Genomic DNA, 27,722 nt, shown 5'->3' on the forward strand with positions numbered 1-27,722 from the left:
AATGGCTTAGTGATTATAACAGTGCAGTTCAGCATTCAGTAACCCATACATTTTGTGAACGTGTTTTTGTTACTGCATTCTGTTGAACACACACCTCAGAACCGTACCGAATGAAAATGGGCTCAATTGCAAGAAAGATCATAGACATTTATGATATTACATTCTGCATAATTTGTATGCAAAATATTGTGGTTCCCTGCTTTAGTCTGTTGACACATTTGTATACTAAAAATGCGTGTGTAGTCCTGTGTCATACCTAAATGTCATATAAGTGAATTGTATAGAAACAACTCACCAAAAGTTACTATTGCACAACTGATTTGACAAAAAAAATCCCCCCCCCCCCCCCCCCCCCCCCCGGAGCGGACCATGTTCCCAGTGCTTCTCTTCCGTGCCTATTTTTTGCCTAACCACTCCTCTGGGCGCAGTGATTTCAGTGCTACCTGCTAACGTCGCACTTGGCTGGTTCTCCTCCTACCTCACAGACAGACACCAATTCATCTCCCTCTCCGGCCACACCTCCTCCCCCTCCCCAGTCACACAGGGGGTCCCCCAAGGCTCAGTCCTTGGCCCCCTGCTCTTTATCTGCTACATTCTCCCCCTTGGTCACATCATCCGTAAATACCACCTCAACTTCCACTGCTACGCTGACGACACCCAAATTTACATCAGTACACAATCCCCCCCCACAGCCCACCCCTCAGTCACATCGAATCCTGCATCACCGAACTCCAAACTTGGATGACTCACAACTTCCTCAAACTGAACAGTGACAAGACTGAACTTCTCATCATTGGCACCAAAACACCCTCACCAGATCCGGACCCATCACACTCACCATCAACGACTCCACCATCACCCCCTCCCCCTAGTCCGAAACCTTGGTGTCCTCCTTGACCCCACCCTCTCATTTGACCCCCACGTCCGCTCCATCGTAAAAATATCCTACTTTCACCTCCGCAACATCGCAAAAATCCGTCACTGCCTCCCCCCCCCCCCGCTGCTGAATCCCTCATTCACGCCTTCATCTCCTCCCGCCTGGACTACTGCAACTCCCTCCTCACTGGTATCACCTCCCGCTCCCTCCATAAACTGCAAATGGTCCAAAATTCAGCCCCCCGCCTCCTCACTAACACCAGGTCCCGCGAACACATCACTCCTGTCCTCACTCCCTCCACTGGCTCCCGATCAAACACTGCATAAACTTTAAAACACTACTCCTCACCTTCAAAGCCCTCCACAGCCTGGCCCCCCCCTACCTGACTGATCTCCTTCTTCCCTACCGCACCACCCCGTTCCCTCCGGTCCTCCTCCACTGCCTCCCTCACTGTCCCGACATCCAAGCTTAAAAACTTCGGAGATCGGGCCTTCTCTCGTACTGCACCCCGACTCTGGGAACTCCCTCCCCCAGTCCATACAGAGACTCCCCTACACTCTCCACCTGCAAAGCTCCGCCCTCAAACGGTAGAGAATAGGCTGGTTTTCAACACGTTACATTTTTCAGGAACACTGTCTTTTCGTCTCAGCCTGTTTTCTTATACAAACAAATTGTCAGATGCAGTCAGGTTCATTCTTATTAAATAAGAATGAACCTGACTGCATCTGACAATTTTGTTTGTTTGTTTTACTAGGTCAGCCGATGATGGACAGATTATGTTACCACGTCCAAAATCAAATGCTTTAAAGAGGACGGTTGTTTATCATATGAATTGTGATTGTCATATGTATCTCATGTATTGTTATGTTTGTGTTTTGTGTCGTCTTTCTGTGTGGACCCCAGGAAGACTAGCTTGCCACTTAGGTGGCAGCTAATTGGGATCCTTTTAAACAATAACAACCATATCTATCTATCTATCTATCTATCTATCTTATCTATCTATCTATCTATCTATCTATCATCTATCTATCTATCTATCTATCTTCGTCTGTCTGTGTCTGTCTGTCTGTCGTCTGTCTGTCTGTCTGTCTGTCTGTCTGTCTGTCTGTCTGTCTTCTGTCTGTCTGTCTGTCTGTCTGTCTGTCTGTCTGCTGTCTGTCTGTCTGTCTGTCTGTCTGTCTGTCTGTCTGTCTGTCTGTCTGTCTGTCTGTCTTCTGTCTGTCTGTCTGTCTGTCTGTCTGTCTGTCTGTCTGTCTGTCTGTCTGTCTGTCTGTCTGTCTGTCTGTCTGTTCTGTCTGTCTGTCTGTCTGTCGTCTGTCTGTCTGTCTGTCTGCTGTCTGTCTGTCTGTCTGTCTGTCTGTCTGTCTGTCTGTCTGTATTTGTCTGTCTGTCTGTCTGTCTGTCTGTCTCTGTCTGTCTGTCTGTCTGTCTGTCTGTCTGTCTGTCTGTCTGTCTGTCTGTCTGTCTGTCTGTCTGTCTGTCTGTCTGTATGTCTGTATGTCTGTCTGTCTGTCTGTCTGTCTGTCTGTCTGTCTGTCTGTCTGTCTGTCTGTCTTCTGTCTGTCTGTCTGTCTGTCTGTCTGTCTGTCTGTCTGTCTGTCTGTCTGTCTGTCTGTCTGTCTGTCTGTCTGTCTGTCTGTCTGTCTGTCTGTCTGTCTGTCTGTCTGTCTGTCTGTCTGTCTATCTATTCTATCTATCTATCTATCTATCTATCTATCTATCTATCTACATCTATCTATCTATCTATCTATCTATCTATCTATCTATCTATCTATCTATCTATCTATATCTATCTATCTATCTATCTATCTATCTATCTATCTATCTATCTATCTATCTCTATCTATCTATCTATCAATCAATCAATCATCATCTATCAATATCTCTCTGCATGTTTTGTCATACATGCAGGCATCAGCATTCCAATTATGGAGAAGTGAGGGCGTGTCATTCATCCACATCCCTTTTACCAGAACAAACATGATGAAATATCTCAAAGTATATGACACCTATTCACAGGGTCATGAGGAGGACAAGGAACTGTCAAAGTTTAAAGTCGCCTCCTTTTCATGATCAAACCCACAACCAGCAAGTCCTCTGCTGGCAATGCAAGGACACCATCCACTGCTTTCAGACACACCAGAAATATGCTAACCATCAGGATTACAGTTGCAGCCATTGTGCTCTTGAGCCAAGCATCCCAGTGTTTGGCATCAAAAGGTACAGTATGCCATCAACCTGTTGACATTGCTTGGGGATTCTGCTGCTTAGGATTGTGTTGTTTTAAATGTCCGCTCAGTCTGTGAATTGATATCCTAGTTGTATATGAGTTGTATATCGATAACATTTTCTGATACAAATTTAAGACACAGAATTGTAGGATATGTACAGATATAGGTATAGTAAAGGACTATGTGCAGGTAAGTACAGACAGTGCAGTGTGGCTAGATATATATGCGGTGAGAATGAGTATATATAAATGGTATATACAGCATTATTGTACATGCTATCATAGCTATGGGTTATATATGCAGGTGTACAAGTAAGTATATAGAGGGGTTATATGCAGGTATATTATTCAGACAAATGTGGATATATATTTATGCATGCGGTAAATATAAATAATTAAATATATGTAAATATGTGGTATATACAGCACTGTTGTACATGCTATCATACAGAGAGAGAAAGTAGTAGGTATAAGTATATGAATTGAGTAGGCAACAGAGTTCAGAGTCGTACAGTCTGGGTAACAGCGCCTAGGGGGTTGTTATCAGAGAGTGGAGCGTCTTTCTAGACTCTACAGTACACTGATGGTTTTGAACGACTATCTCTTTCACCACAGATTCCTCACCGTTCGTACTCTCGGACACACGTACGACGTGTTTGGCACGAGATTGCCATCCAATACGCTGGACATCCAATGACCGCTTTCTCCAGCCATCCTCCGGCAGGTGCCTGGGGGCACAGGGTAACAGCGTGGGCAGTGAGATTGGCTTCTACGATTGTGACGAAAAGAATGCCCTCCAAAAGTGGGAATGCAGGAATCAAACGCTGCTCGCCCTCAAAGGTGAACAGCTGTTCATAAACGACGCCAACAACGTGGGACCATCAGTTCTCTCCAGAGACACGGGAAGCATTAGTCGATTCAAGATTCTTAGGACAAACAATGGTGCTTGCTCAAGAACACACAGAGGTACAGTATATACAGTATCCATTTAGTCATTTACGACACAGACTACACTGTATAATGTATGAAGTATATCACACCATACATGCCTTATGTATACTGCACCTGTGTATACTGTATACTTACTTACTCATAGTATATGTATATTTAGATTATAGTGTTTATTGTAACCATATTTATTGTAGTGCATAATATAACTGATAGGGCATACAGACCCTCATCTGTATGATTACGCCGCCTACTTGCTCATTATGCTTATTATTGTTTACACTGCCTATTTTTTATATTTATTTTACCTTTCTACTGTATTATAATTGTATTACCTATATTTACGTATTTCTACTATTACCATGCCCATACCTGTACCCCCCCCCCACCCCACCCCCATGCTGATATGATGCCTGAATTTCCCCAAGGGGATCAATAAAGGAATATCTTATCTCATTTAGCTGACACTTTTATCCAAAGTTCTGTACAACAGGTCAGCAGGAAGGGTACAACTATTTCAGCTGAGTAACAATGTTCATCAAACAGTATTGAAACTTGGGCGCTGCAGTGTTGAGTGCATAGTAATATAGTAGGTAGTAACAAGGAAGATTATAGAGTGGAAGAGATTTTTTTTTCTTTTTTTTCTTCATTTATATAATATGATAATATTATGAGAAACTGGTATACCACAGGCCATGTATGTCTATCTTAATGATAGGAAATACCTAATATATGTCATGATGATATTACTTATGATATTTCTGACCAAAATATGTGACTCCAAAGAGCTACTACTAGCCGTCTTTGTAGAAGGTTGAATTTGTCTGGATTTAGTAAACTCCTCCTTCAATGACTTCATTACTTTCCACTTATTCAATTATTTACCAACCATCTAATATTAAGGCTCAAACTTAGAGAGGAATATGATCAGGCTAAATTATATATCAAACAAAGAAAAGTGGGGAACAAACGCTGGTAGTGAAAGGGTTAACCTTATCTAGTGTGGTTGTGAAAGGGTTAACCCCTTTGTCGTGTGGGCACTGAAAGGGTTAACCTTCTGTAATGTCACAGTGACAGGGTTAACCCTTTGTCGTGTGGGCACTGAAAGGGTTAACCTTCTGTAATGTCACAGTGCCAGGGTTAACCCTTTGTCGTGTGGCACTGAAAGGGTTAACCTTCTGTAATGTCACAGTGCCAGGGTTAACCCTTTCGTAGTGTGGCGGTGAAAGGGTTAGAGGTGTGACACGCTGCATCAGCTCAGGTTCTCACTCTGCTTCCTTTCTTTCTCCTTTTAGAATGGTACACCGTTGGTGGAAATGCATTCGGCAAGCCTTGCATGTTTCCCTTCCAGTACAAAGACAGATGGTTCTCTGACTGCACCACCTATGATACCTCAAGCATGCGTCCCTGGTGTGCAGTGGAAACAAAGTATGAAAGTCAACTTTGGGGCTACTGCCCCACCCACAGTGAGTATTATCTTGTTCAAGTTCACGTAAAAAAAAAAATTGTCACATATAAGGTACATTTACATTTACATTTTACAAGTTCTGTACAACAAGTCAGCAGGAAGGGTACAACTCTTTCAGCTGAGTAACAATGTTCATCAAAGTGTTGAAACTTGAGTGCATAGTAGTAGAGACATGTTAGTATATTAGGAAGAGTCCATGATAGTAGAAGACAGTAAGAAGGATAGTGGGGGTTTTTCAGTTCTTCATTTCAGATATTGATTGAAGAAGTGCGTTTTTGGTCGACAGGTACATACACATTACAGTGAAATGCTTGGTTCTGTATGACCCCCCTGTGATTGTGCTTCATACAGTAAAAAAAAAACGTAAAGAGGAATAAAGACCAAACACTATAAAAAATATACAATATACAAACTAAAGTACAAAATGCACTTTGTCTTAGGTGTTAAAGGTGAGTGTTTAAAGTGAGTGTGTGCATGTGGATGTGTGTGCAATGAATGTAGATGGATGGGTTAGTGTTGCATTATAGTCATTGAGCATCCTGATGGCCTGGGGATAGAAGCTCCTTTTGAGTCTCTCTAATAATAATAATAATAATAATAATAATAATAATAATAATAATAATAATAATAATAATAATAATAATAATAATAATAATAATAATAATAATAATAATAATAATAATAATAATAATAATAATAATAATAATAATAATAATAATAATAATAATAATAATAATAATAATAATAATAATAATAATAATAATAATAATAATAATAATAATAATAATAATAATAATAATAATAATAATAATAATAATAATAATAATAATAATAATAATAATAATAATAATAATAATAATAATAATAATAATAATAATAATAATAATAATAATAATAATAATAATAATAATAATAATAATAATAATAATAATAATAATAATAATAATAATAATAATAATAATAATAATAATAATAATAATAATAATAATAATAATAATAATAATAATAATAATAATAATAATAATAATAATAATAATAATAATAATAATAATAATAATAATAATAATAATAATACATTTTATTTGTATAGCGCTTTTCAAGAACCCAAAGACGCTAACAATAAGCAAAACAAATGAACAGAGAAACATAGAACCACAGGGAATAAGCAACAGTATGAATACACAAGACATAAAACCACGAGTAACAAGTAACAAATACAAAGTCCAGTAGGGGAACAATCAGGGAAGTAAGGAAAACCGAGGGGAGGGGGGGACAGGAGACAGAGAGAAAGTAGGGAAGGGGAAGGGGAGGTGGTAGGTTGGAGGAGGGTGGTTATGGGTAGGAAAGGTTGTATGCTTGGGAGCACAGGTAGGTTTTGAGTCTGGATTTAAAGGTGGAGACTGAGAGTGAGGGAGAGTCTCTGACAGTCTGTACTGGCCATGAGACTCCGGTAGCTATAATAATGGTGATGATCTTACTTTGATAATGTGTGAGAGGCATATTTATGCTACATTACCATAATACCATTGGAGATGTGTTTCATTAATACAGTGTGTCGCCTGGACAACACAAGTCTGATGCCTTGGACCCTCGTCTACCTTCTGTGTCTGATGATTCCAAGTCACATTTTGAGTTCTAGTTGGCTAGTTCATTTTGAGTTCTAGTTGGTTAGTTCTAGTTCTAGGTACCCTATTTGACCCTCTGAGACCATGATCCCTGGCAGGACTGTCTTTCAGAGGCTGTGGCGGGATCAGTCTTAAGGTTTGAGTGAAGATGCTGGTCTGACATGAAACTAGACAAGCTGAGGTATACATTGGTTGGTACCAAGCTGACATGAAACTAGACAAGCTGAGGTATACATTGGTACCAAGCTGACATGAAACTAGACAAGCTGAGGTATACATTGGTACCAAGCTGACATGAAACTAGACAAGCTGAGGTATTACATTGGTACCAAGCTTGCATGAAACTATAAGCTGAGGTATACATTGGTACCAAGCTGACATGAAACTAGACAAGCTGAGGTATACATTGGTACCAAGCTGACATGAAACTAGACAAGCTGAGGTATACATTGGTACCAAGCTGACATGAAACTAGACAAGCTGAGGTATACATTGGTACCAAGCTCGCATGCTAGCATGTCAGGAAGATGGCTAAATAATGCTTTGAATTTAGGCTTTATTTATTGTTTATTGTTCATTCGCATCCCGATTAGCTGTCACCTGGACAACAGCTATTCCCCTCGGGTCCACATAGAACAAGACAAAAACATACATATACGTATTTTTTTCTCCTCTCCCTTTTACCTAGAGACAAAAGTAACCAGGTGTAACACAAGCGCCCCTACTGGTTGATACCGTTAATACGGCACACACCTGGTACCCACTACCCACTCGGCAGTGCAGAGAGTCTTAAGGGCTACAACTGTATACTTGTATTCAGGGGTGTAGCTCCAGATTCTGGGCCCCATGAAAGAATGTATTTGTAGGCCCCCAGTGAATGCGAGCGCGCGTAATTTTTTGGCCATTTTTTTATTGATGAAAACGCATAATATGGTTTTTACCTATACATTCGGATCAGCAGTTCAGCACCTGCACTGTTGGTGGGTGAGCCTACTGTAGTAAAGGATGTCGCATTGCGTTCATCTTCAATTAATGGACCAATGCAATAGTCTACCAAAGCCCCCCCTCTCTCTCTATATATCTCACACACACACACACACACACACACACACACACACACACACACACACACACACACACACACACACACACACACACACACACACACACACACACACACACACACACACACACACACACACACACACACACACACACACACACATACACACTTCAGAAACAAACATAGTATCAATGAGAGCATCAATAATACACCTGAGTGATGTATAGTAAAAAAAAAAAAAAAATCCCCCCTCAGTGCTGGGCCCTTGGAATCATCCTAAGCTACCCCCCCCCCCCCCCCCCCAGCTACGCCCCTGCTTGTATTTCCATTAACAAACACATTAAAAATCTAAAATGAAAAGAGCCAAACACAAACACACACGCACGCACGCACGCACGCACGCACACACACACACACACACACACACACACACACACACACACACACACACACACACACACACACACACACACACACACACACACACACACACACACACACACACACACACACACACACACACACACACACACACACACACACACACACACAAATAGATGACACATTGAAATAATAAAAAATAAAAAATTTAATTAAAAGGGGTCCCTTGACGTCTCACCTCAAGATATGTGACTGACAATCGGTTGTCTGGGTAGCCACGAGTCCTTTACAGACATGCTATACTAATCACATGCCATTTTGGGCGGGACCATGCATGTGATGTATTTGCATGCAGTAAAAATGTGTTATTTTTAGGGATGTCCGATATTATCGGCCTACCGATATTATCGGCTGATATCGGCATAAAAATGTGATATCGGAAAATATCGGTATCGGTTTTCAATATATATTTATTTTTTTCCTTATTTTCTTTTTACATTTCTAGAACCTTTATTTACCCAGGCAAGCAAGTATGAACAAATTCTGATTTTATCTATTGTCAAAAGTATGCATAATGTTGTGTTAATTCCACAACAAGAGATATGTAATGTTAATTACCTGAAATTATTCCGTTTTTTGGGGGGGAAACCCTGCATATATCGGTATCGGTTGATATCGGTATCGGAAATTAAGAGTTGGACAATATCGGTATATCGGTATCGGTAAAAAAAACAATATCGAGCATCCCTAGTTATTTTCATAAAAGAAATTCATTCACTGTATAAAATGACCTATTGTGACCTCTAGGATAATCACAACCTCGTGAAACGTTACGACCACAAACTAGATTCCTATCGGCATTCAGAGAATGTAATGCATGGCTTTCCAAGTTTTATTGACCATAAGGGGCAATAAATGGGGTACTTAGGCGTAGCACCGTAAGATGTTTGTGAGAGCTCTGACACACAAATGAGGTTTAAACGGTGGTTCATACTTGTTTAAGCGTTATGTGTGTGAGACCTCAACTTAATGTTTATGGCTCCACAAAGTGAGTGACCATTCATTGTCTTTCAAACTTTAAGGGAGAGTGCATGTTCATAAAACGTTGACTAAACTGTCATAGGACAGGGGGAAAACATGTGAATTCATAAATGGTGGGCATTCCCAATATTCTTTCATTCTTTGGTTCAAAGTATTAGCTGTTACATATCTATGCATCTGTCTCTTGCACCCAGCCACGGAGCACTGGACGGCAGACTCGGTGACAGGAGCGTACTACCAGATCAACAGCCAATCAGCTCTCACCTGGCATCAAGCTAAGATGAGCTGTGAACAGCAGGGGGCCTCGTTACTCAGTATCACCGATCCCCACGAGCAGTCCTACATCCTAGGTACACTGCCACCTTGTGGACACTTGCTTGTATTGTTTAACTACATGTGTGCTTTGAATGCTATGTATTCCATCAATAATGCATTTTGATGTTCCTTTCTCTTGTCAAACACACAAACACACACAGGGATACTGGGACAAGAGCACTATCGTATGTGGATGGGGTTGATTCTAGACCAGGAACATGGATGGCAGTGGGCTGATGGAAGACCCTTCCGTTACCTGAGATGGGATTCTGGTAGGTCTGGTAATCACTCATTATCATTTGAGGCACTGGTAGTTATTTGGAAATAACCCAAGTTAAATGATCCTCTGGTTTCAGGACATCCACTTCCTGGTCCGGGCAACAACTGTGGGGTTATGGATTCCGCAGTGCAGTACTCCTGGCAGAGTTCACCCTGCACCAGGAGGTTGGGCTACATCTGCCACAAAAGAGGGGCTTCACCACCACCTGCCCCAGGTACAGCAAAGCATATTCCAGTCTACTCTGTGTTCTTACATATTCTATGGTCTATCTTCCAGTCTACTCTGTGTTCTTACATCTTCTATGGTCTACTGTATCTTCCAGTCTATCTGTGTTCTTACATATTCTATGGTCTATCTTCCAGTCTACTCTGTTATTCACTGTAAGAAAAAAAGCTGCAAGAAAACGGTAACACAGTAAAATCAAATACATTTACAGATTACAACCTTTATTTAATGGTTAATATTTTGATAAAAGGTCATTTACAGTATTTTTTATGGCATTTACACTTAAAGTATAAAAAACAAAAGTAATCTGTAAAATAATACAGTGAATTTCCCGTGATTAAAAAAAAATAATTTACAGTCTCTGTGTTCTTACATCTTCTATGGTCTATCTTACAGTCTACTCTGTGTACTTGCATCTTCTATGGTCTATCTTACAGTCTACTCTGTGTACTTGCATCTTCTATGGTCTATCTTACAGTCTACTCTGTGTACTTACATTATACTGTATGGTCTATCTTACAGTCTTGTCACTATATTATCTGTATTCCTGTCTTTTGTTGTGATCAGTTGAGACCGGGTTCTGTTCACATTCATGGATCCCCTACAATGGTCACTGCTTCTATCTTGACCGGACTAAGAAAGCCTGGTCTGAGGCTCAGCAGGAGTGTCGTAAAAAGGGAGGAGACCTGGCAAGCGTCCACAACATAGAGGACCAGAGCTTTGTCATCTCTCAGCTTGGATACGGTACGTCCACAACATAGAGGACCAGAGCTTTGTAATCTCTCAGTTTGGCTACGGTACAGAAAATAAGGCAAAAGTAGAAGCAGACATACTACATTTCAGCTTCCTCACAAGAGCCTTTGAGAGCTTGGAAGGGTGTCCTCTTTATTTGGGGTGAAATACAAGTTCTGTAAATGTTGAATTGGGCAGCAAACCCTTAACTCAAATGGCTAAATGTGCATCCACTATTATAAGCATAAATACATGTAAAATATCTCAGAAAACAAACCAAACCAAAAAAACATCCTGATGCTTAGAAGTCCTACTGAGGAAACCATTGCATATGACCCACATGTCAAAAGGTGGTATTGCCTTTTTGCAACCCAAACCAAATCGCATGTAAATTTGGCACAAAGAAAATCCACAAAACAACACTACCTCAATTTGTGAGTTCTTATCATGTACTGTATGTATTCTGCCATTTTCAAGTGATTTTGTCACTTTTCACCCATAACGTGATTTAGATCCAAAATGTGCCTCCACTGAAACCTTTCTATCATAAATATCTTCGGTAACACTTTATAATAACACTCAGTTATGACACATTTAAGGTATTTGTAGATAATTAACTAATCATGAACAGACCATTTATATACATTCATAAATTATTATTAAATCATTTATAACTATATTTGTATAACATTTACAAATGAGTTATACATTATTTATAACTCACTATAATGGACTATACCTCCATTTATTTGTTCATGTTAAACAAATGATTTGTAAAACATTCTTAAAATATCTATAAATCATTTGCAAATGTTATTGTGTGCCCTAATTTAAAGTGAAGACTATTTATCATTAACAAATGTCTAATTGTTTGTTTATTTGTGGACTCACGAAGCAATTACCAGAGTTGTCTTTTCATGTTTAACAAATTATTTGTTAGACATTCATAAAACATCTATGAATCATTTGCAGATGCTATTGCGTGCCCTAATCTAAAGTGAATACTATTCATCATTAATAAATGTCTAATAGTTTGTTAATTATTTGGAGACTTTTTCATCACCTGTTACAAATGCTGTAGACAGCTGTCGGATCCACCCTTCTTTGTGACAGCTGACAATGCAATGCAATTTTATTAACATATAAAATACATGTGCACACATAACATATAGTGTAACCTGGGGGACACTAGGACCCAGGAGTTCCCTGGCCAGGTAGCCTGTTCCTTAATGTCAAGCAAGCAGTGCAAGAATGCGGAAGCATTCTACCGTAGTGGCGTGCGGTAATGCGCCTTTCATTTTCCGCCGCCCAGCACGCAGGTGCGTGCACCGGCGGCGGCGTGCTCGCGTAGGTGCATGCGTGCGCCGGCGTGCTCGCGCGAGGTGCCCGCGCATGCGCATGAGATCCCGCCTTGGTTCGACACGAGCGGAGCTCAATATATATAAGTCACCGCCCCTTATAAACTGTGGTGTTCCACAAGGAAGCATACTAGGTCCGCTACTGTTCCTAATTTATGCAAATGACATGTCGTCAGCTTGTGACTGCAACTTGTTCCTGTTTGCGGACGACTCAGCCCTGCTGGTCTCTGACAAGAACAAATTACAGGTTGAAAAAACCCTCAGCTCAGAACTAAGCAAAATCTGCATATGGCTCGCTGATAACAAACTATCATTACACATGGGCAAAACAGAGTCCATTCTCTTCGGTTCAAATAACAAACTCAGCAAGACCGACGGCTTCTCAGTTACAGTGGGTGACAATATTGTCACAAGGAAAGAAGATATTACCTACCTGGGTTCCATCCTAGAGGCAAATCTTTCCTGTGACAAAATGGCATCCAATGTAATAAAAAAAGTCAACCAACGAACTCGTTTCTTGTACCGGATCTCCTCACTGGTAAACAAGAATACCCTGAAGACTCTAGCAGGAGCACTCATTCAAGGGTACTACGACTATGCTTGCACCTCATGGTACCAAAGCACCTCAAAGGCGCTAAAAACAAAATTACAAACATCTCAAAACAAACTGGTCAGACTACTGCTTGACCTTACTCCTAGAACCCACCTCACCCCTGCCCACTTTGACAACCTAGGATGGCTTAGAGTAGACGACAGAGTACAGCAACTTGCAATGGGCCTGGTCTACAAGATACACTACACGACCAAGGTACCCATGTACATGACTAAATACTTCCCAAAGGTCAGTGAATACCACGATCACAACACCAGAGGGAGCTCCACAAATCATGTTAAACCCAGATTCGGCTCAAACAAGGGACTAAACACGTTTCGCAATTATGCCACATCAATGTGGAACGCCCTACCCAAAGCTGTAAAGGAATGTGAATCACTACCCACTTTCAAAAACACTCTCAAAAAACACCTAAGGGAGACTGCAACTCGAAACTGGCCCCTGTAAATGTCCGAACACAACCCCCGCCAATGTACAGTAAATTACCAAGTATGGTCTTGTCAATAATCCAATGTACAGTGTTGTTTGTACAGTTGTACAGTGTCCCCCACCCACCCCTCCTACCCACCCCCCCCCCACCCACCCAACCACCTCCAATGTACAGTCCCATAATCCAATGTACAGTGTTGTTTGTACAGTTATACAGTGTCCCCCACCCACCCCTCCTACCCAACCCCCCCCCCCCCCCCACTCCTACCCAACACCCCCCCCCCCACTCCTACCCCCCCCCCCCCCCCCAACCACCAATGTACAGTCCCACCCCCACCTACCCAATCCAATGTACAGTTTCTACGCCTAATGTATATACTCTTTTCTTTCTGGACTCTTTTTGTATCACAAATACAGTACTGTAATTGCAAATCTGGTATGTCATAAATGTATAGATGTAGCAGTACTGTCTATCTGTATGTCATGTATGTCATATATGTTACGATGAATTGGAAATGGGGGACCCTGGTGGAAACAAGACGAAAGTCTTTCTCTGGTCTGCATCCCCTTAACAATTGTATGTATTGAGCTGTACTGCACTGTACCCATTCTGCAATCTGTTAATAAAGTTTTCATTCATTCATTCATTCATTCATTCATTCATTCATTCATTCAGTATCCAGAAATAGCTCAATTGGCAAGACTGCATGGCTGTGGATCCTATGGCTCGTCGCTGGTGAGTTCGAATCCCATCAAATATTTTTTTTAACATGATTTTTTTTTTAACGTGTATTCTTTCGCCGGTTAAGGTTAGGCATGGTTAAGGTTAAGGTTAAGGTTAGGCATTGTTTCGGAGTTGGTTAAGGTTAGAACGGTTAAGTTTAGGCGCTGTTAAGGAGCTGGTTAAGGTTAGAGTTTGTCAAAGAGAATGGCAATATTCTTTCTATGGTTAAGGTTAGGCATGGTTAAGGTTAAGGTTAGGCATTGTTTCGGAGTTGGTTAAGGTTAGAACGGTTAAGTTTAGGCGCTGTTAAGGAGCTGGTTAAGGTTAGAGTTTGTCAAAGAGAATGGCAATAGACAGCCTATTTCCGCGCGACAGCTCCCAAAGCGGGCCTGAAAAGAAAGGCGCTTTACCGTAGTGGCGTGCGGTGACGAATGCTTCCGCATTCTTGCACTGCTTGCTTGACATAAAGCTACACGCGGCCAGGTATTGCCAGAGTATGTCTTGTAGAGGGAGTCTCACACGAGTGAGACTTCATGTTTGTTCTCGTCCGTTTGAATGGAAGCTACATACACGTTATACATTAGCAGAGCCATGGAAACACCTTTTTCCTTGGTAAATCTATTCCATCATTTCCGACCTACAACTTATATTTTGTGTAGACGTACTTGATGTGGTGGGTGCTAACATTACATTTGAATTATGTGTTGGTTCCTAATGTGTGCTCAGTATATTGCGGTATGTGATGATGACATGAGGGTAATAATTGTTTGTATTTTCAGGCTGTATCGGCGCCTATACAGCCTGAAAATACAAATAATTATTACCCTCATGTAGCATACACGTCGGCCCACATACTACATACATATACTGAGCGCACATGTATAAGATGTATAACATGTATGTAGCTTCCATTCAAACAGATGGGAACAAACGTGAAGTCTCATTCGTGAGATTCCCTCTATACCAGGGGTGGGCAATTATTTTTCCCGGGGGGCCGAAAACTGAAAATATGTTGGAGGGCCGGGCCAAAATTCCAAACTCAATTATGCATAATATACATTTTATTTCTATATAAAAAGCAGTAAATGGCATTGTTTTGACCCCTGGTAAGAGTGTATGTTATTATTTGGCAATTAAAAGGTGAGGTTAGCTTTCAAAAATATCATTTATTCAAATGGCTTTCCTTATCCGGTTTAGTATCATGCGATTGTACATCTTTGCAATGACACATGTCAGACTTATGCCACGGTAGTTGTCTGGCTTCGAGAGATCTCCGGACTTAGGCACTGGGATGATGTTAGAGAGAGACCACATATCAGGCTGGTTGTTTTTCATCAGGGCATGGTTGCAGAACTCCAGGATGATGTTGTCAAGGTCACAGTTCTTATAGACCTCTGGGGGAATGCCGTCCGGCCCAGAACTTTTCCCCTGCTTCAGTGTGGATTTCACTTTGGTAAACTCCCTGGCTGTGAAGGGACCATCGTCAATAGTGAGATTCGTGAGGACGGCAGGTATCGTCTCCTCATCTTCATCCACTGTCGAGTGTGTTCCCAGTAGATTTCGGAAGTGAGTGAACCAGGAGGTCACCCTCTCCTCTGGGCTGTTGCCTTCTACCTGTCCCTGCTTCGACCTTTTCCTCCCACTCATCTCATTGATGACCCCCACCTCAGGGAGAACCAAAATGGTTTCCGAGAGAAGAGGACCACTGTGGCCCAGATCTTGGCCTTGAGAAGAATCATCGAGGAGGTTAAGAAGAACAACCTGACAGCGGTACTGTGCTTTATCGACTTCAAAAAGGCTTTTGACTCGATACACAGAGCCGTGATGATGAGGATACTCAAGGCCTACGGAGTCCCTCCCAATCTACTCCGGGCCATAGGGACCATGCACACGGGTACAAGGGCCAAGGTGGTAACCCCAGACGGCAACAGTGAAGAATTTGACATCCTGGCTGGAGTGATGCAAGGGGACACCCTTGCCCCCTTCCTTTTCGTCATAGTCCTCGACTATGCGCTCAGGAAGGCCATCAATGGACGGGAGCAGGAACTTGGTCTCACAATAACCCCAAGGAGATTGAGACGACACCCCGCCATAGTCCTAACAGACCTTGACTACGCGGACGACATCAGCCTGCTCTCTGACCACGTGGAGCAGGCACAGGAACTCCTGTGCAGAGTGGAGACGGAGTGCGCCAAGGTTGGCCTTAGGCTAAATGCCAAGAAAACCGAGGTTATAATGTATAACATCCTCCCGGATCATCCACCTCTAAAAACAACAGGAGGCTCTGCTCTAAAGGAAGTCAGTGATTTCAAGTACCTGGGCTCGTGGGTCAACTCGTCCGAGCAAGACCTTAAAGTGAGGAAGGCACTTGCGTGGAGGGCTCTGAACGGCATGACCAGTGTGTGGAAATCCAACCTCCCCCGTCAAATCAAGCTCAACTTCTTTCATGCAACAGTTGAGTCTGTCCTTTTGTATGGCAGTGAATGCTGGACCTTGAAGCCCACCCTGCAGAAGTCCCTGGATGGGTGCTACACCAGAATGATGCGTGTGGTGCTCAACATCAACAGGGATGAGCATGTCACTAATGCAAACTTGTATGGGGGGGTGCTAAAGGTGAGCGATAAAGTGGCAGTCAGGAGAATGAGGCTGGCAGGTCACTGCCAGAGACACCATGAGATGCCAACCAGCAAACTTGTACTGTGGGAACCAACACACGGGCATCGATCACGAGGACGTCCCACGTTAACCTATGTGGACGTACTCAGGAGAGATGTGGGAACAGAAAGCACCGGCGAGCTAGCCAGATGCATGGAGGATCGGGATGACTGGAAGCACCGATGGAGGGCCCGTCCGAGGACGACCTAGATAAGATAAGAGATAAGATAATATTCAAATAGAATTTATTTCCTAAATGATAAACAAAATGTGAAACATTAATAACAAAGGACATGTATGAAAAAGTGCTATACAAATAAAGTTATTATTTTGAGTTTATATACTATTGAAACAAGGATTTTCTTAGCTTTCTAAAGACATCACATCATCGTATAGTCAAAATAAACAAGACATGTCACTGAACTGTGTAAAGAAAAGTGTCCCAGTAGCCTTTTTTACTTTACATGCCCATATTAAAGTGTCCCATTTCACTTGTTATATTTCCACATTTTAGTGTTCTTCAGCTCCTTTTTTTTTTCATTCAGTGTGATAAATCCAGTCTCTGTTGAGCTTTAACAAGTCCATCAAAGTCAGGTTGCATGTCTGAGGTGGAGATGCGAAGCACAGCTGCCAGATGTTCATCAGTGAGAGAGGATCTGTACCTGGACTTGGTAAACGTCATGACTGAGAATGTCTGTTCACATATAGGTGGATCCAAAGAGAACCAACATCTTCTGAGCATGTCTTCTCATGTTTGGAAAGTTCTCCTCCTTGAGAGCAGAGTAGAACTCTAGCAGTGATGCTGACTTAAAGTGCTCTTTCAGTAGTGAATCAGACTGCAGGTCAATGAGTTCAAGCTGAACATCAGTGGGTGCACTATCAACACTGCAGGTAAAGGGAGAGGAAACCAGCTGCATTTCATCCTCAACCTTTTTGAAATCTTGAAAACGCCTTGAAAATTCATCATGCAGTGCTCCCAACATGGATGAGTACCTGTGCCGGTGATCAGCTGATGGTTTGACTTCTTTCAGTGTTTTCATGTGTTTGAGATTGTTGCTGCCTAGTTGCCTTGAAATTAATTGCAACTTTGTCAAATTAAGGCTTTCACATGGCTATGCATTTGATGAGCAAAAATGCCCTTGCCCTGCAGTTGTGTGTTCAGTAGGGATGGGTACCGTTCACATTTGAACCGATACGGTACCGGTACCTGTGAATCGATACCGGTACCCAACGGTACCCTTTTTCTGTACTTTAGTCTCCAAAAATGTAATCTACCTACCTCAGTTGTGAAAAAAGAAATCCAAACTTCAAATAACCACACTTTCGACCGTTTTCGGCTTGCCCCGACTGCTTTGTTGTTGAATCAAGTCAAATCCTAGGTAAGCGTATATTGTGCGTGTGAACGTTGACATAAAAAAAAGTAAAAAAAAAAAAAAAAAAAAAATTATTATCATGTAATCTTTCGCGGGCCGGTCAGAATCATCCCGCGGGCCGTACAATGCCCAGGTCTGCTCTATATACTCTGGCAATAACTGGCCAGGGAACTCCTGGGTCCTAGTGTCCCCCATGTTAAACTATATATTATGTGTGCACATGTATTTTATATGTTAATAAAATTGCATTTATCTATAGTCCTAATTCTGTCACTGTTTGATGTCACAAAGAAGGGTGGATCCGAAAGCTGTCTACAACATTTGTAACAGGTGATGAAAAAGTCACCAAATAATTAACAAACTATTAGACATTTATTAATGATGAATAGTCTTCACTTTAGATTTGGGCACGCAATAGCATCTGCAAAGGATTTATAGATGTTTTATGAATGTCTAACAAATCATTTGTTAAACATGAAAAGATCAGTTTGGTAATTGCTTCGTGTGTATTCATAAAAGTCCACAAATAAACAAACTATTAGACATTTGTTAATGATGAATAGTCTTCACTTTAGATTAGGGCAGACAATAACATCTGCAAATGATTTATAGATCTTTTAAGAATGTTTTACAAATCATTTGTTGAACATGAACAAATAAATGGAGGTATAGTTGTTTTTTCATATCCTTTTTTAAAAGCATCTACAAATGTGTTACTACACATTAAACAACATTATTTAATGATGAACAAATCAAGTACAAACAATGTTGATAATGAGTTATAAATAATGTATAACTATTTTGTAAATGTTATACAAATATAGTTATAAATGATTTAATAAAAATTACGAATGTATATAAATGGTTTGTTCATGATTAGTTCATTATCTACAAATACCTTATAAAGGTCTTATAACTGAGTGTTATTATGAAGTGTTACCATATTTTCCCTTCACCACGTCTGCAGCGTCCTCTGATGAGCTGTGGATCGGTCTGAATGACAAGAGGACAGAGGGCCTGTTTGACTGGGGTGACCAATCCACTGTCACCTTCACCAGCTGGGAGTTTGGCAAACCCAGGCCCTCCGGTGCTAGAGAGGACTGTGTCCTAATCAGAGGAGAGGTAGAGAGCTCTACATTAATACTGTATGATGCACACATACTGTCCTGGTGCTGCAGATGACTGTGTCATAATCACAGATTTAAGGATATGACATCTCTTTGCTCAGAGAGCAAAATGGTTTCCTACACTATTTGTGTAAACTGTACGCAACATGCATCTACACACTCAACCCTTATCTTTCACACCTCCATCAGACGGATGCATTGTTAAATGTATGACTTTGTGGTTGAATAAGGAACACTTGCCTCTTGCAGAAGGGGAACTGGGCTGACCGCGTGTGTACGGAGAAGCATGGCTTCATCTGCATGAAAACGAGTGCCTCCCAACCGTCTGGCGATGAGGATGAGTTGAACGTGGGCTGCAAATCTGTGAGTTACTTTCTTGTAATCTATTATATAAAGTAGTAACAGTTTGTAAGGTTTAAAACATCTTTAAATGCTATTGGAATAATATTATCGTCAATTAGAAAATAAATTGCAATAGTTCAGAATTGATATCTGAGGGTGGCTGTGTAGTGTATGGTCTAAGCTCTCGCCTACCACCGCAGAGACCCATGGGTTATAATCCCGGTGTCAGCGGTACCTCCAGCTTGGTCAGTCATCCCTACAAACACAATTGGCAGTGTTCGTAGGTGGGAAGCCGTTGGGGTATAAGTCCTGGCTATTGCAATATCGACTCCTACTGGTCGGTCAGCAGGATCCCCTCGAAAACGAGATGCTACATCTCAAGGGGTTATTCCGAATAAAGAATTTCAATATATCTGGGGGAAGATGGCGCGAACCTCTGTGCGAGTTATGCTCTCCCAGTGAAACTCCTCGCTGTCAGGTGAAAACAAGCGGCTGGCGATTCCACATCGGAGGAGGCGTGTGGTAGTCTACACCCTCCCCAGACCAACAGTAGGGAGATTGGAAAAGGTTGAAAGGCAAATAATTATAATTGATATCTGCGCCCTGCGCTCACATTGGTCTACACTCCAGGGTTGGAAAAGGCACGGCTCCTACTGCTACCTGGTTGGGACAGAGACAAAGACCTTTGATGAAGCCAAAGGGGTCTGCAGGAGCTCAGAGTCTAACTTGGCTGACATATCAACTGGGTAAGAATGATGTCTTTTTAAATGTTACTTGTCCTACTTCGACAAGTTATGTTTTTGGTACGTTTTTACTACCGGGCAGTCCGATAGAGAGAGAGAGAGAGAGAGAGAGAGAGAGGAGGAAATGGGAGATAGATCGGGGAAAGACATTCGGCAAAGAACGCCGGGTCCGGGAATCGAACCCTGGTCGGCTGTGTTGCATCGTAATGCTGTATGCGATGCGCCACCCTCGCACCCCCAGAATGATGACTTTTTTAACACTTAAAAGGATAGTTTGGTTCTTTGGACATTAAGTGGTTTGAAATAAAACGTCTAAATATACACATTTTCATACTCACCTCGCTAGACGCTTGGCACAGGTTTGGTTGAAAAAGCAGCTTCAGGGCGGCCGGGTTAAGGCACCAAACATGATGTCTCTTCTGTCAGTCGATATTGAACTGGAGTTGTAGGAAAAATTTGTTACATTTCGTTCTTGTATCACGCTCTGCTCTATGGGATGACCTCTTATTCCCATAGAACAGAGCACTCACAAGAACTCATGTAATTAGGGTTATAGGATAACCTTTGTTCCTGTTTATAAACCAAACCTAGACCCATCCTCATTCTAAGTGGGTGCATACTATTCTGGATATTGTAAAATCAGAACTGAGTCCGGCCTCCAACTTATTTACATAGTAACTAGGTAAACCTTAGGTTAACCTACCTCTTCTCTAACCTAGCTCAAAAGGCTTCCTGTGGCCATCTTTAGTCTTTACTTATTGTAACATGAAATGTTTTATGTTCATTTAAAACAATAAGTTATCACGTTATAAAGTTTTATGTTAAAACAATAACTTATCATGTTAGTATCTCATGCCACTTAATGTCCAAAACTCATGTACAAAAAGTATTATAACTTAGCTAATAAATCCATGTTTCTTTCAATATTCTAGGGTGGATAATGCCTTCCTTGTCAGCTTGGTGGGGATGAGACCAGAGAAATACTTCTGGCTCGGCCTCTCCAACCAGATACACATTGATTATTTTGTGTGGACCAACGCAAAACATGTTACATTTACTCACTGGAATGCACAAATGCCAGGTATGAAGAAAGCAACTTGAAGTTCCACTTGTCCGATTGTGTAGACAAGGAGGTTTCACAACTTCATATTTTAAAATTATTCCCAAAGGAAGCAGCCAGGGTTGTGTCGCCATGACGACTGGTGTTACAGCAGGACTCTGGGATGTGCTGCCCTGCACCGATCGAGTGAAGTACATCTGCAAGCATCTGGCAGAGGGGACGCTGTTAACCCCTGCTCCACTTACTCCTGTCCCGCCCAGCTGTGCAGAGGGGTGGAACCCTATTCCAACAAGGAGCTCCTGCTCTAAGGTAAAACCACAAGAAATAATTATTATTATTTTGTACATAGCAGACGTTCTCCAGATGGGGGACAGCAGCACGCAGGGGTAGGCATTAGGGGTGGGAACCACCAGAGGCTCCACGATACCATATTATCATGATATGAGTCATGATATTGTAATATCACAATATTGCCATAAAGTATATTGTGATGTATTGCAATTTATTACCTTTTTTCAAGTGCAAATGATGTCCCCAATGGAAAATCATAACCTTTTTTATCTAATCAGGTTCACCTCACTCCATTCCTTTTTATTGCAGTAAAACAAACTAAAAACAATATGTATTATTATTAGGGATGTCCGATATTATCGGCCTACCGATATTATCGGCCGATATTGGCATTACAATGTGAAAATATCGGTATCGGTTTTCAATTTTTTTTATTTTTTTATTTTTTTTAACATTTCTATAACCTTTATTTACCCAGGCAAGCAAGTAAGAACAAATTCTGATATTATTTATTGTCAAAAGTATGCATAATGTTGTGTTAATTCCACAACAAGAGATATGTAATGTTAATTACCTGAAATTATTCCATTTTTTGGGGGGGGGGGGGGGGGGGGGGGGGGGGGACCCTGCATATATCGGTATCGGTTGATATCGGTATCGGAAATCAAGAGTTGGACAATATCGGTATATTGGTATCGGTAAAAAAGCCAATATCGAGCATCCCTAATTATTATCTTTATTATTATTATTATTATTATTATTATTATTATTATTATTATTATTATTATTATTATTATTATTATTATTATTATTATTATTATTATTATTATTATTATTATTATTATTATTATTATTATTATCATCATCATCATCATCAGCATCATCATCATCATCATCATCATCATCATCATCATCATCATCATCATCATCATCATCATCATCATCATCATCATCATCATCATTATTATTATTATTATTATTATTATTATTATTATTATTATTATTATTATTATTATTATTATTATTATTATTATTATTATTATTATTATTATTATTATTATTATTATTATTATTATTATTATTATTATTATTATTATTATTATTATTATTATTATTATTATTATTATTATTATTATTATTATTATTATTATTATTTATTTATTTTTATATCAATTCACTGTATCGATATTATGAAAGAATATTGCAATATATTGCGCTATGGATTTTCTCCCAACCCCTAGTAGGCATATCTCAGTGCCTTTCCATTCTATTAATATTTGTCCTGTGTATCCCAGTTTTTTACCGTCCCACGGTCTGATGAGAAGACGTGGTTTGAGGCCAGGGATTACTGCCGGGCTATTGGAGGAGACCTGCTCAGTATCCACAGTACTGCTGAACTACCAACGTTATCAACGTTGACAACGTACATAACATTCACTTTACAACTACTGTACATTACAAACACTGTGATATTACACTTCTTAGTGGAGGTCTTTCTGTGTCATTGTTCTCCCCCCCCCCCCCCCCCCCCCTCTCTCTCTCTCCCGCTCTCTACAGTTTACATGGCCGCTAAATGAGGCATGAGCTCACTATTGGTTTAAGCATCTCTATTTTGACATTCATCTAATTTCAGACGTCGTTACGTATTCGCCTGGATTGGTCTCAGCATCCCTGACACAAACAGTGGTTGGGTATGGAGTGACGGATCCCCAGTGAGTTAGACTCGTTACATTTCATGTTACTTTACAAGGAAAATACCTCCTTTTTAGGATTGTTTGTCATTCATGATATGTAAATGAGATCTAGAGTAATGGCCTGTTTTTTTTTATGCATGTTTTCTGTTTTGTTAACAGCTAAATTTCCAACACTGGATTGATGGAAAACCTGACAATAGAATGGAGTCGGAATCCTGTGCGGAATTCACATTGTACCCCGGGGATCACTCGGGATCTTGGAATGACAAGCACTGTGACAGTTATAGCGACTGGTTGTGCCAGATCCGTGCAGGTACGCTATGTGGACTAACTATGATAGGTAGGCTAAAGGCTAAAGACTGTACTGGACAATCCTGCACTGTCACTGGATTCTCACTGCTTTAGTCAGGGCTGTAAATAAAGGGGATGCAAGCGGTGCAACTGCACCTGGGCCCCAAGGAGGAGCGCCTCCCCAGGAGCAAAAAGTGCTGATGCACTACGTGAAATGGCAACAGCACAAAGCTTGTTATCAAGAATCAAGAATCAAGAGGTTTATTTGTCACATACATACCAAGGCATACAGTGAAATGCGGGTGGTCGTGCCCGCATTGATTGTGTAAAAATACAATAAATAAAATAGGTAAGACACAAGATATGCATGATAAAAAATTTAATTTTTGATTGTGTGTGGTGGTTAATCCCTATTCCAAAGGCATAACTTTTTTAATATTCAAATAGTTGTTAAATTATATATTTTTTTTTAAACCGATTTGTTTATGCGAATATCGTTTTTGTCCCCCCAAAAAAAACGCCTTTGTTTTTCCGGCATCCACAATGTGTAGTGTATTGAGAAGGGACCCTATTACTGTTACACTGCTGAATGGCATGCTGAGTAGCCTACAGCTCGCTAGCTAACCAGGTAGCATGACAGTCTGTTAATGGCTGGATGTGGGTCATACTGTAGCACATGACATCTTAGCATGACAGTAGTGTCAATATGGGTACAAGGCCACCCAGAAAAAGTGGCATGGGACGAGTTAACAGGTGAGTTTAACGTGATGTCAGGAGAGGAGCGCACAGCGGCTGAAGTGAAAAAGAAATGGGCTCATGTGAAATCAGAGTCCAAAAAAAGATTCATCAGTCCGATGCTGTGCTTGGAACAACTGCGCGCTTGGCTCTCCACCTCTTGCTCCGTCTGGGGGACGAGTGTGGTCATGAACCAGGAGGGGCAGCGGATATCCACAATCTCCTAATAAAACAAGTCATTCGAATAATAGAAGCCTACTGTTGCTGGAACGATTCATTATGCATGTATACAGTATGTATGTGTGTGTGTGTGTGCAGGGCCAGACCTAGCACATTTGGTGCCCTATAGGCAAGCTTCACCCCTGGAGCCTGTAGGGGTGGAACGGTTCACAAAATATCAACATAAAGTATGAATATGCTCAACCATCACTAGACTTTCTTATCAAAAAGGAAAAGTCACTGTTATTTAAAATAAATAAATAAATCATGTGTACTAAATATATATCTACTTTTTAATTGCATGAAACATTATGAAGTATTCTCTTATGCCGCTTTTCACTGCATGGTACCTAATCGACTCGACTCGCTTTTGCTATTTGAGTGTCCTGGTAGCCGTATTTGAAGTGACGTCACACGAGGAAGTAAATAGTCAACAGTAACACACAGCGTTGGAAGGAGAAGACCTGATGATATAATTAATATAAACCAACAGCCAATAAATGTGAAGTTATCTTTGAACCTCTTGTCAAACCTCGTCAATATACCCCCCCTTCCCCACTAATGGAACTAATGCAACACAGGGAAATGACTCCACGGTTAGCTCGCGGGGCTAACGCTAGTTAGCTTGCGGCTAACGTAACGTAACGTTAGCCTAGCTTGCGGCTACGTTATAACTGAACAATACACACATGCCCCGAACCGTGGAGGTCGTATCGAACGTGTACGGTTCGAATGCGTACCGTTCCACCCCTAAAAGCATGTTTATTTACCTTTTTAAATGGTGCCCCATTTTTTTTTTTTTGTATTGGTCTTTTTCCCCCTCCATTTTCCTCCGATTTTCTCCCATCCCAATGTTAGTCGTATGCCAATTCCCAGTCCCTTCCTGGTCGCTGCGCACTTACCCCCCACAGTCAGATAATCTGGGAGAGTGGAGGCTACCACGTGCTTCCTCCGACACACGTCCAGCCAATCACCGCTTCTTTTCACCTGGCAGCGCGGATTCTCATCGAGAGGGCGTAGCGTGTGGGAGGATCACACTATCCCCCTCAAGTCCTATCCGCGCTTAGCAGGCGCCCCGACCGAACTGTAGGAGTCGCTGTTTACAACGACCCGGACCCACCCCGCCAGCTTCTCCCACCCTCTAATACAGCCAATTGTATTAGTGCAGACGGCCAGCCAAGCTGGTGACAACCCCGGAGCTGTGAGGGGTTGGTGACAAACGCAATCTCCGCTCGGCCACCTAACCGCCTAATGGTGCCCCATTTGTAAGGAACATGCATTGTGGGATGAGCAGCACCGCTGAGTATGTGGGTTGAACTTGTGCCCATGAAAAATGTGACAAATCTTATTCAAACTGCTTATTCTGCTGTTGCTATTGACTCTTTTGTTTGGTGGATTGGATGACTGAAGTATATCAGTAACAAGGAAGAAACATATTGGCAATTAACAATTTATTAATTTAAAAAACAGTCAGGAGCCTCAGTAGCGTGTGGAAGAACCATACACAGCCACAACGCTACTGACCATTTTGGGGTACTTTGGGATATTTTGTGGTATTTTAGGGTATACTTTGGGGTACTTTGTGGTATTTTGGGGTATACTTTGGGGTTATGTGTCGTACTTTGTGGTATTTTGGGGTATACTTTGGCGTATTTTGTGGTACTTTGGGGTATTTAGTGGTACTTTGTAGTTCTTTGTGGTACTTTATGGTGATTAGTAGGACCCTGTAGAAGGGATCCAATGCTCCTTCTGAACTGACTGTCTCTGACTGTGTCTTGTACATGTGCTCCTACAGGAGTGACTCCAAACCCACCTCCAGTCAACACTGTCACTGGTAAGTCCTCCTCGGTTACATCATCAACCATAGGTCATCTGGTAATATTCTAAACGTCCTCATTTTGAGTTTGCTTCACTTGTTCACAAGATGCAAGTGATAATAAGAATAATAAAATTATTAGTAACACAATTAAAATTCATAAGAAAAAGTCAATGTTAATGTCAGTGAGTCAAGAAAAGTAACAATTAAAACACTTTATACTGTTTGCATTTTGAGTGATCCTAACATATTCCTTGTTCAATTTAATGTTGATGTTGTGTTTATTTCCCCCCCCAACCCTCAATAGCCCCTAATGCCACTAGTGATGGCTGGCTACTGTGGGGAGAAAGTCAGTATTACATTAACTACAGGAGGATGGCCATGGAAGATGCTCGTCACTTCTGTCAGCAGAGACATGGTGACTTAGTCATCATCGACAGCCAGGCTGAAAATGCTTTTCTATGGAAACAGGTGGGTGGTGGCATTTATGATACTTTACTTGTTAAGATAGATTTCTAGAAGTGAACGTCACTCAAAGGTTTGCAGCACACATTATATGTCAAGGTAAGTTCATGTCACCATTTTGCATAAAAAGTGCTTTACAGCACAATTATAATAACAATAACAACCAGTGTTGGACAAGTTACTCAGGAAGTTTAATTAGTTACTTATTATTCAAGTTCAAGTAGGTAGTGAAAGTACTTTATTTGTCAAATACACAACAATACAGGGGCATTGCAGGCAATGTAATTATTGTGTTTCGAGATCAGACTCAACAGTGCACAATTAAGAAACATCAATTAATACAAGAATGGTAACAATAGGTAGTAACATAAAAATAAAATATAAAAAGAGGTAAGATAAAATAGTAATTTTTTTACAGAAAGTGTCTTGCGTAGGCTATAGTGTAGGCTATGTGCATGATATGGTGCAGTGCAGTTAAGTAAAATAGTAAATGATTGATTACTATCTGAGTGTGACCTTCAAATTAGTTTCCATCACCACATATTTAAGCATTACATCACGCGCAGGAGTGGTTTGTGAACAATAAACCATGCCTAGGGGTG

General features: G+C 41.0%; 1 protein-coding gene across 1 annotated transcript in view; it reads left to right on the forward strand.

Moving 5' to 3' along the window:
* LOC311239287 (macrophage mannose receptor 1-like) overlaps positions 1-27,722 on the forward strand; it is a gene marked incomplete at both ends in the record, with an annotated part of 131,548 nt that overhangs the window by 47,923 nt on the left and 55,903 nt on the right. The window contains 16 exons of the mRNA XM_084327594.1: positions 3,818-4,049; positions 5,351-5,521; positions 9,828-9,983; positions 10,110-10,220; positions 10,305-10,442; positions 11,021-11,197; positions 19,305-19,459; positions 19,714-19,827; positions 20,437-20,552; positions 21,482-21,630; positions 21,719-21,918; positions 23,196-23,323; positions 23,534-23,612; positions 23,754-23,907; positions 26,635-26,673; positions 26,963-27,126. Of these exons, the coding sequence (XP_084183720.1) occupies positions 3,818-4,049; positions 5,351-5,521; positions 9,828-9,983; positions 10,110-10,220; positions 10,305-10,442; positions 11,021-11,197; positions 19,305-19,459; positions 19,714-19,827; positions 20,437-20,552; positions 21,482-21,630; positions 21,719-21,918; positions 23,196-23,323; positions 23,534-23,612; positions 23,754-23,907; positions 26,635-26,673; positions 26,963-27,126 (2,283 nt within the window). The remainder of the gene's footprint in view (positions 1-3,817; positions 4,050-5,350; positions 5,522-9,827; positions 9,984-10,109; positions 10,221-10,304; positions 10,443-11,020; positions 11,198-19,304; positions 19,460-19,713; positions 19,828-20,436; positions 20,553-21,481; positions 21,631-21,718; positions 21,919-23,195; positions 23,324-23,533; positions 23,613-23,753; positions 23,908-26,634; positions 26,674-26,962; positions 27,127-27,722) is intronic.

This window comes from Notolepis coatsorum (genome assembly GCF_963971535.1).
Source record: "Notolepis coatsorum genome assembly, chromosome: 13".
Classification (NCBI taxonomy): Eukaryota; Metazoa; Chordata; class Actinopteri; order Aulopiformes; family Paralepididae; genus Notolepis; species Notolepis coatsorum.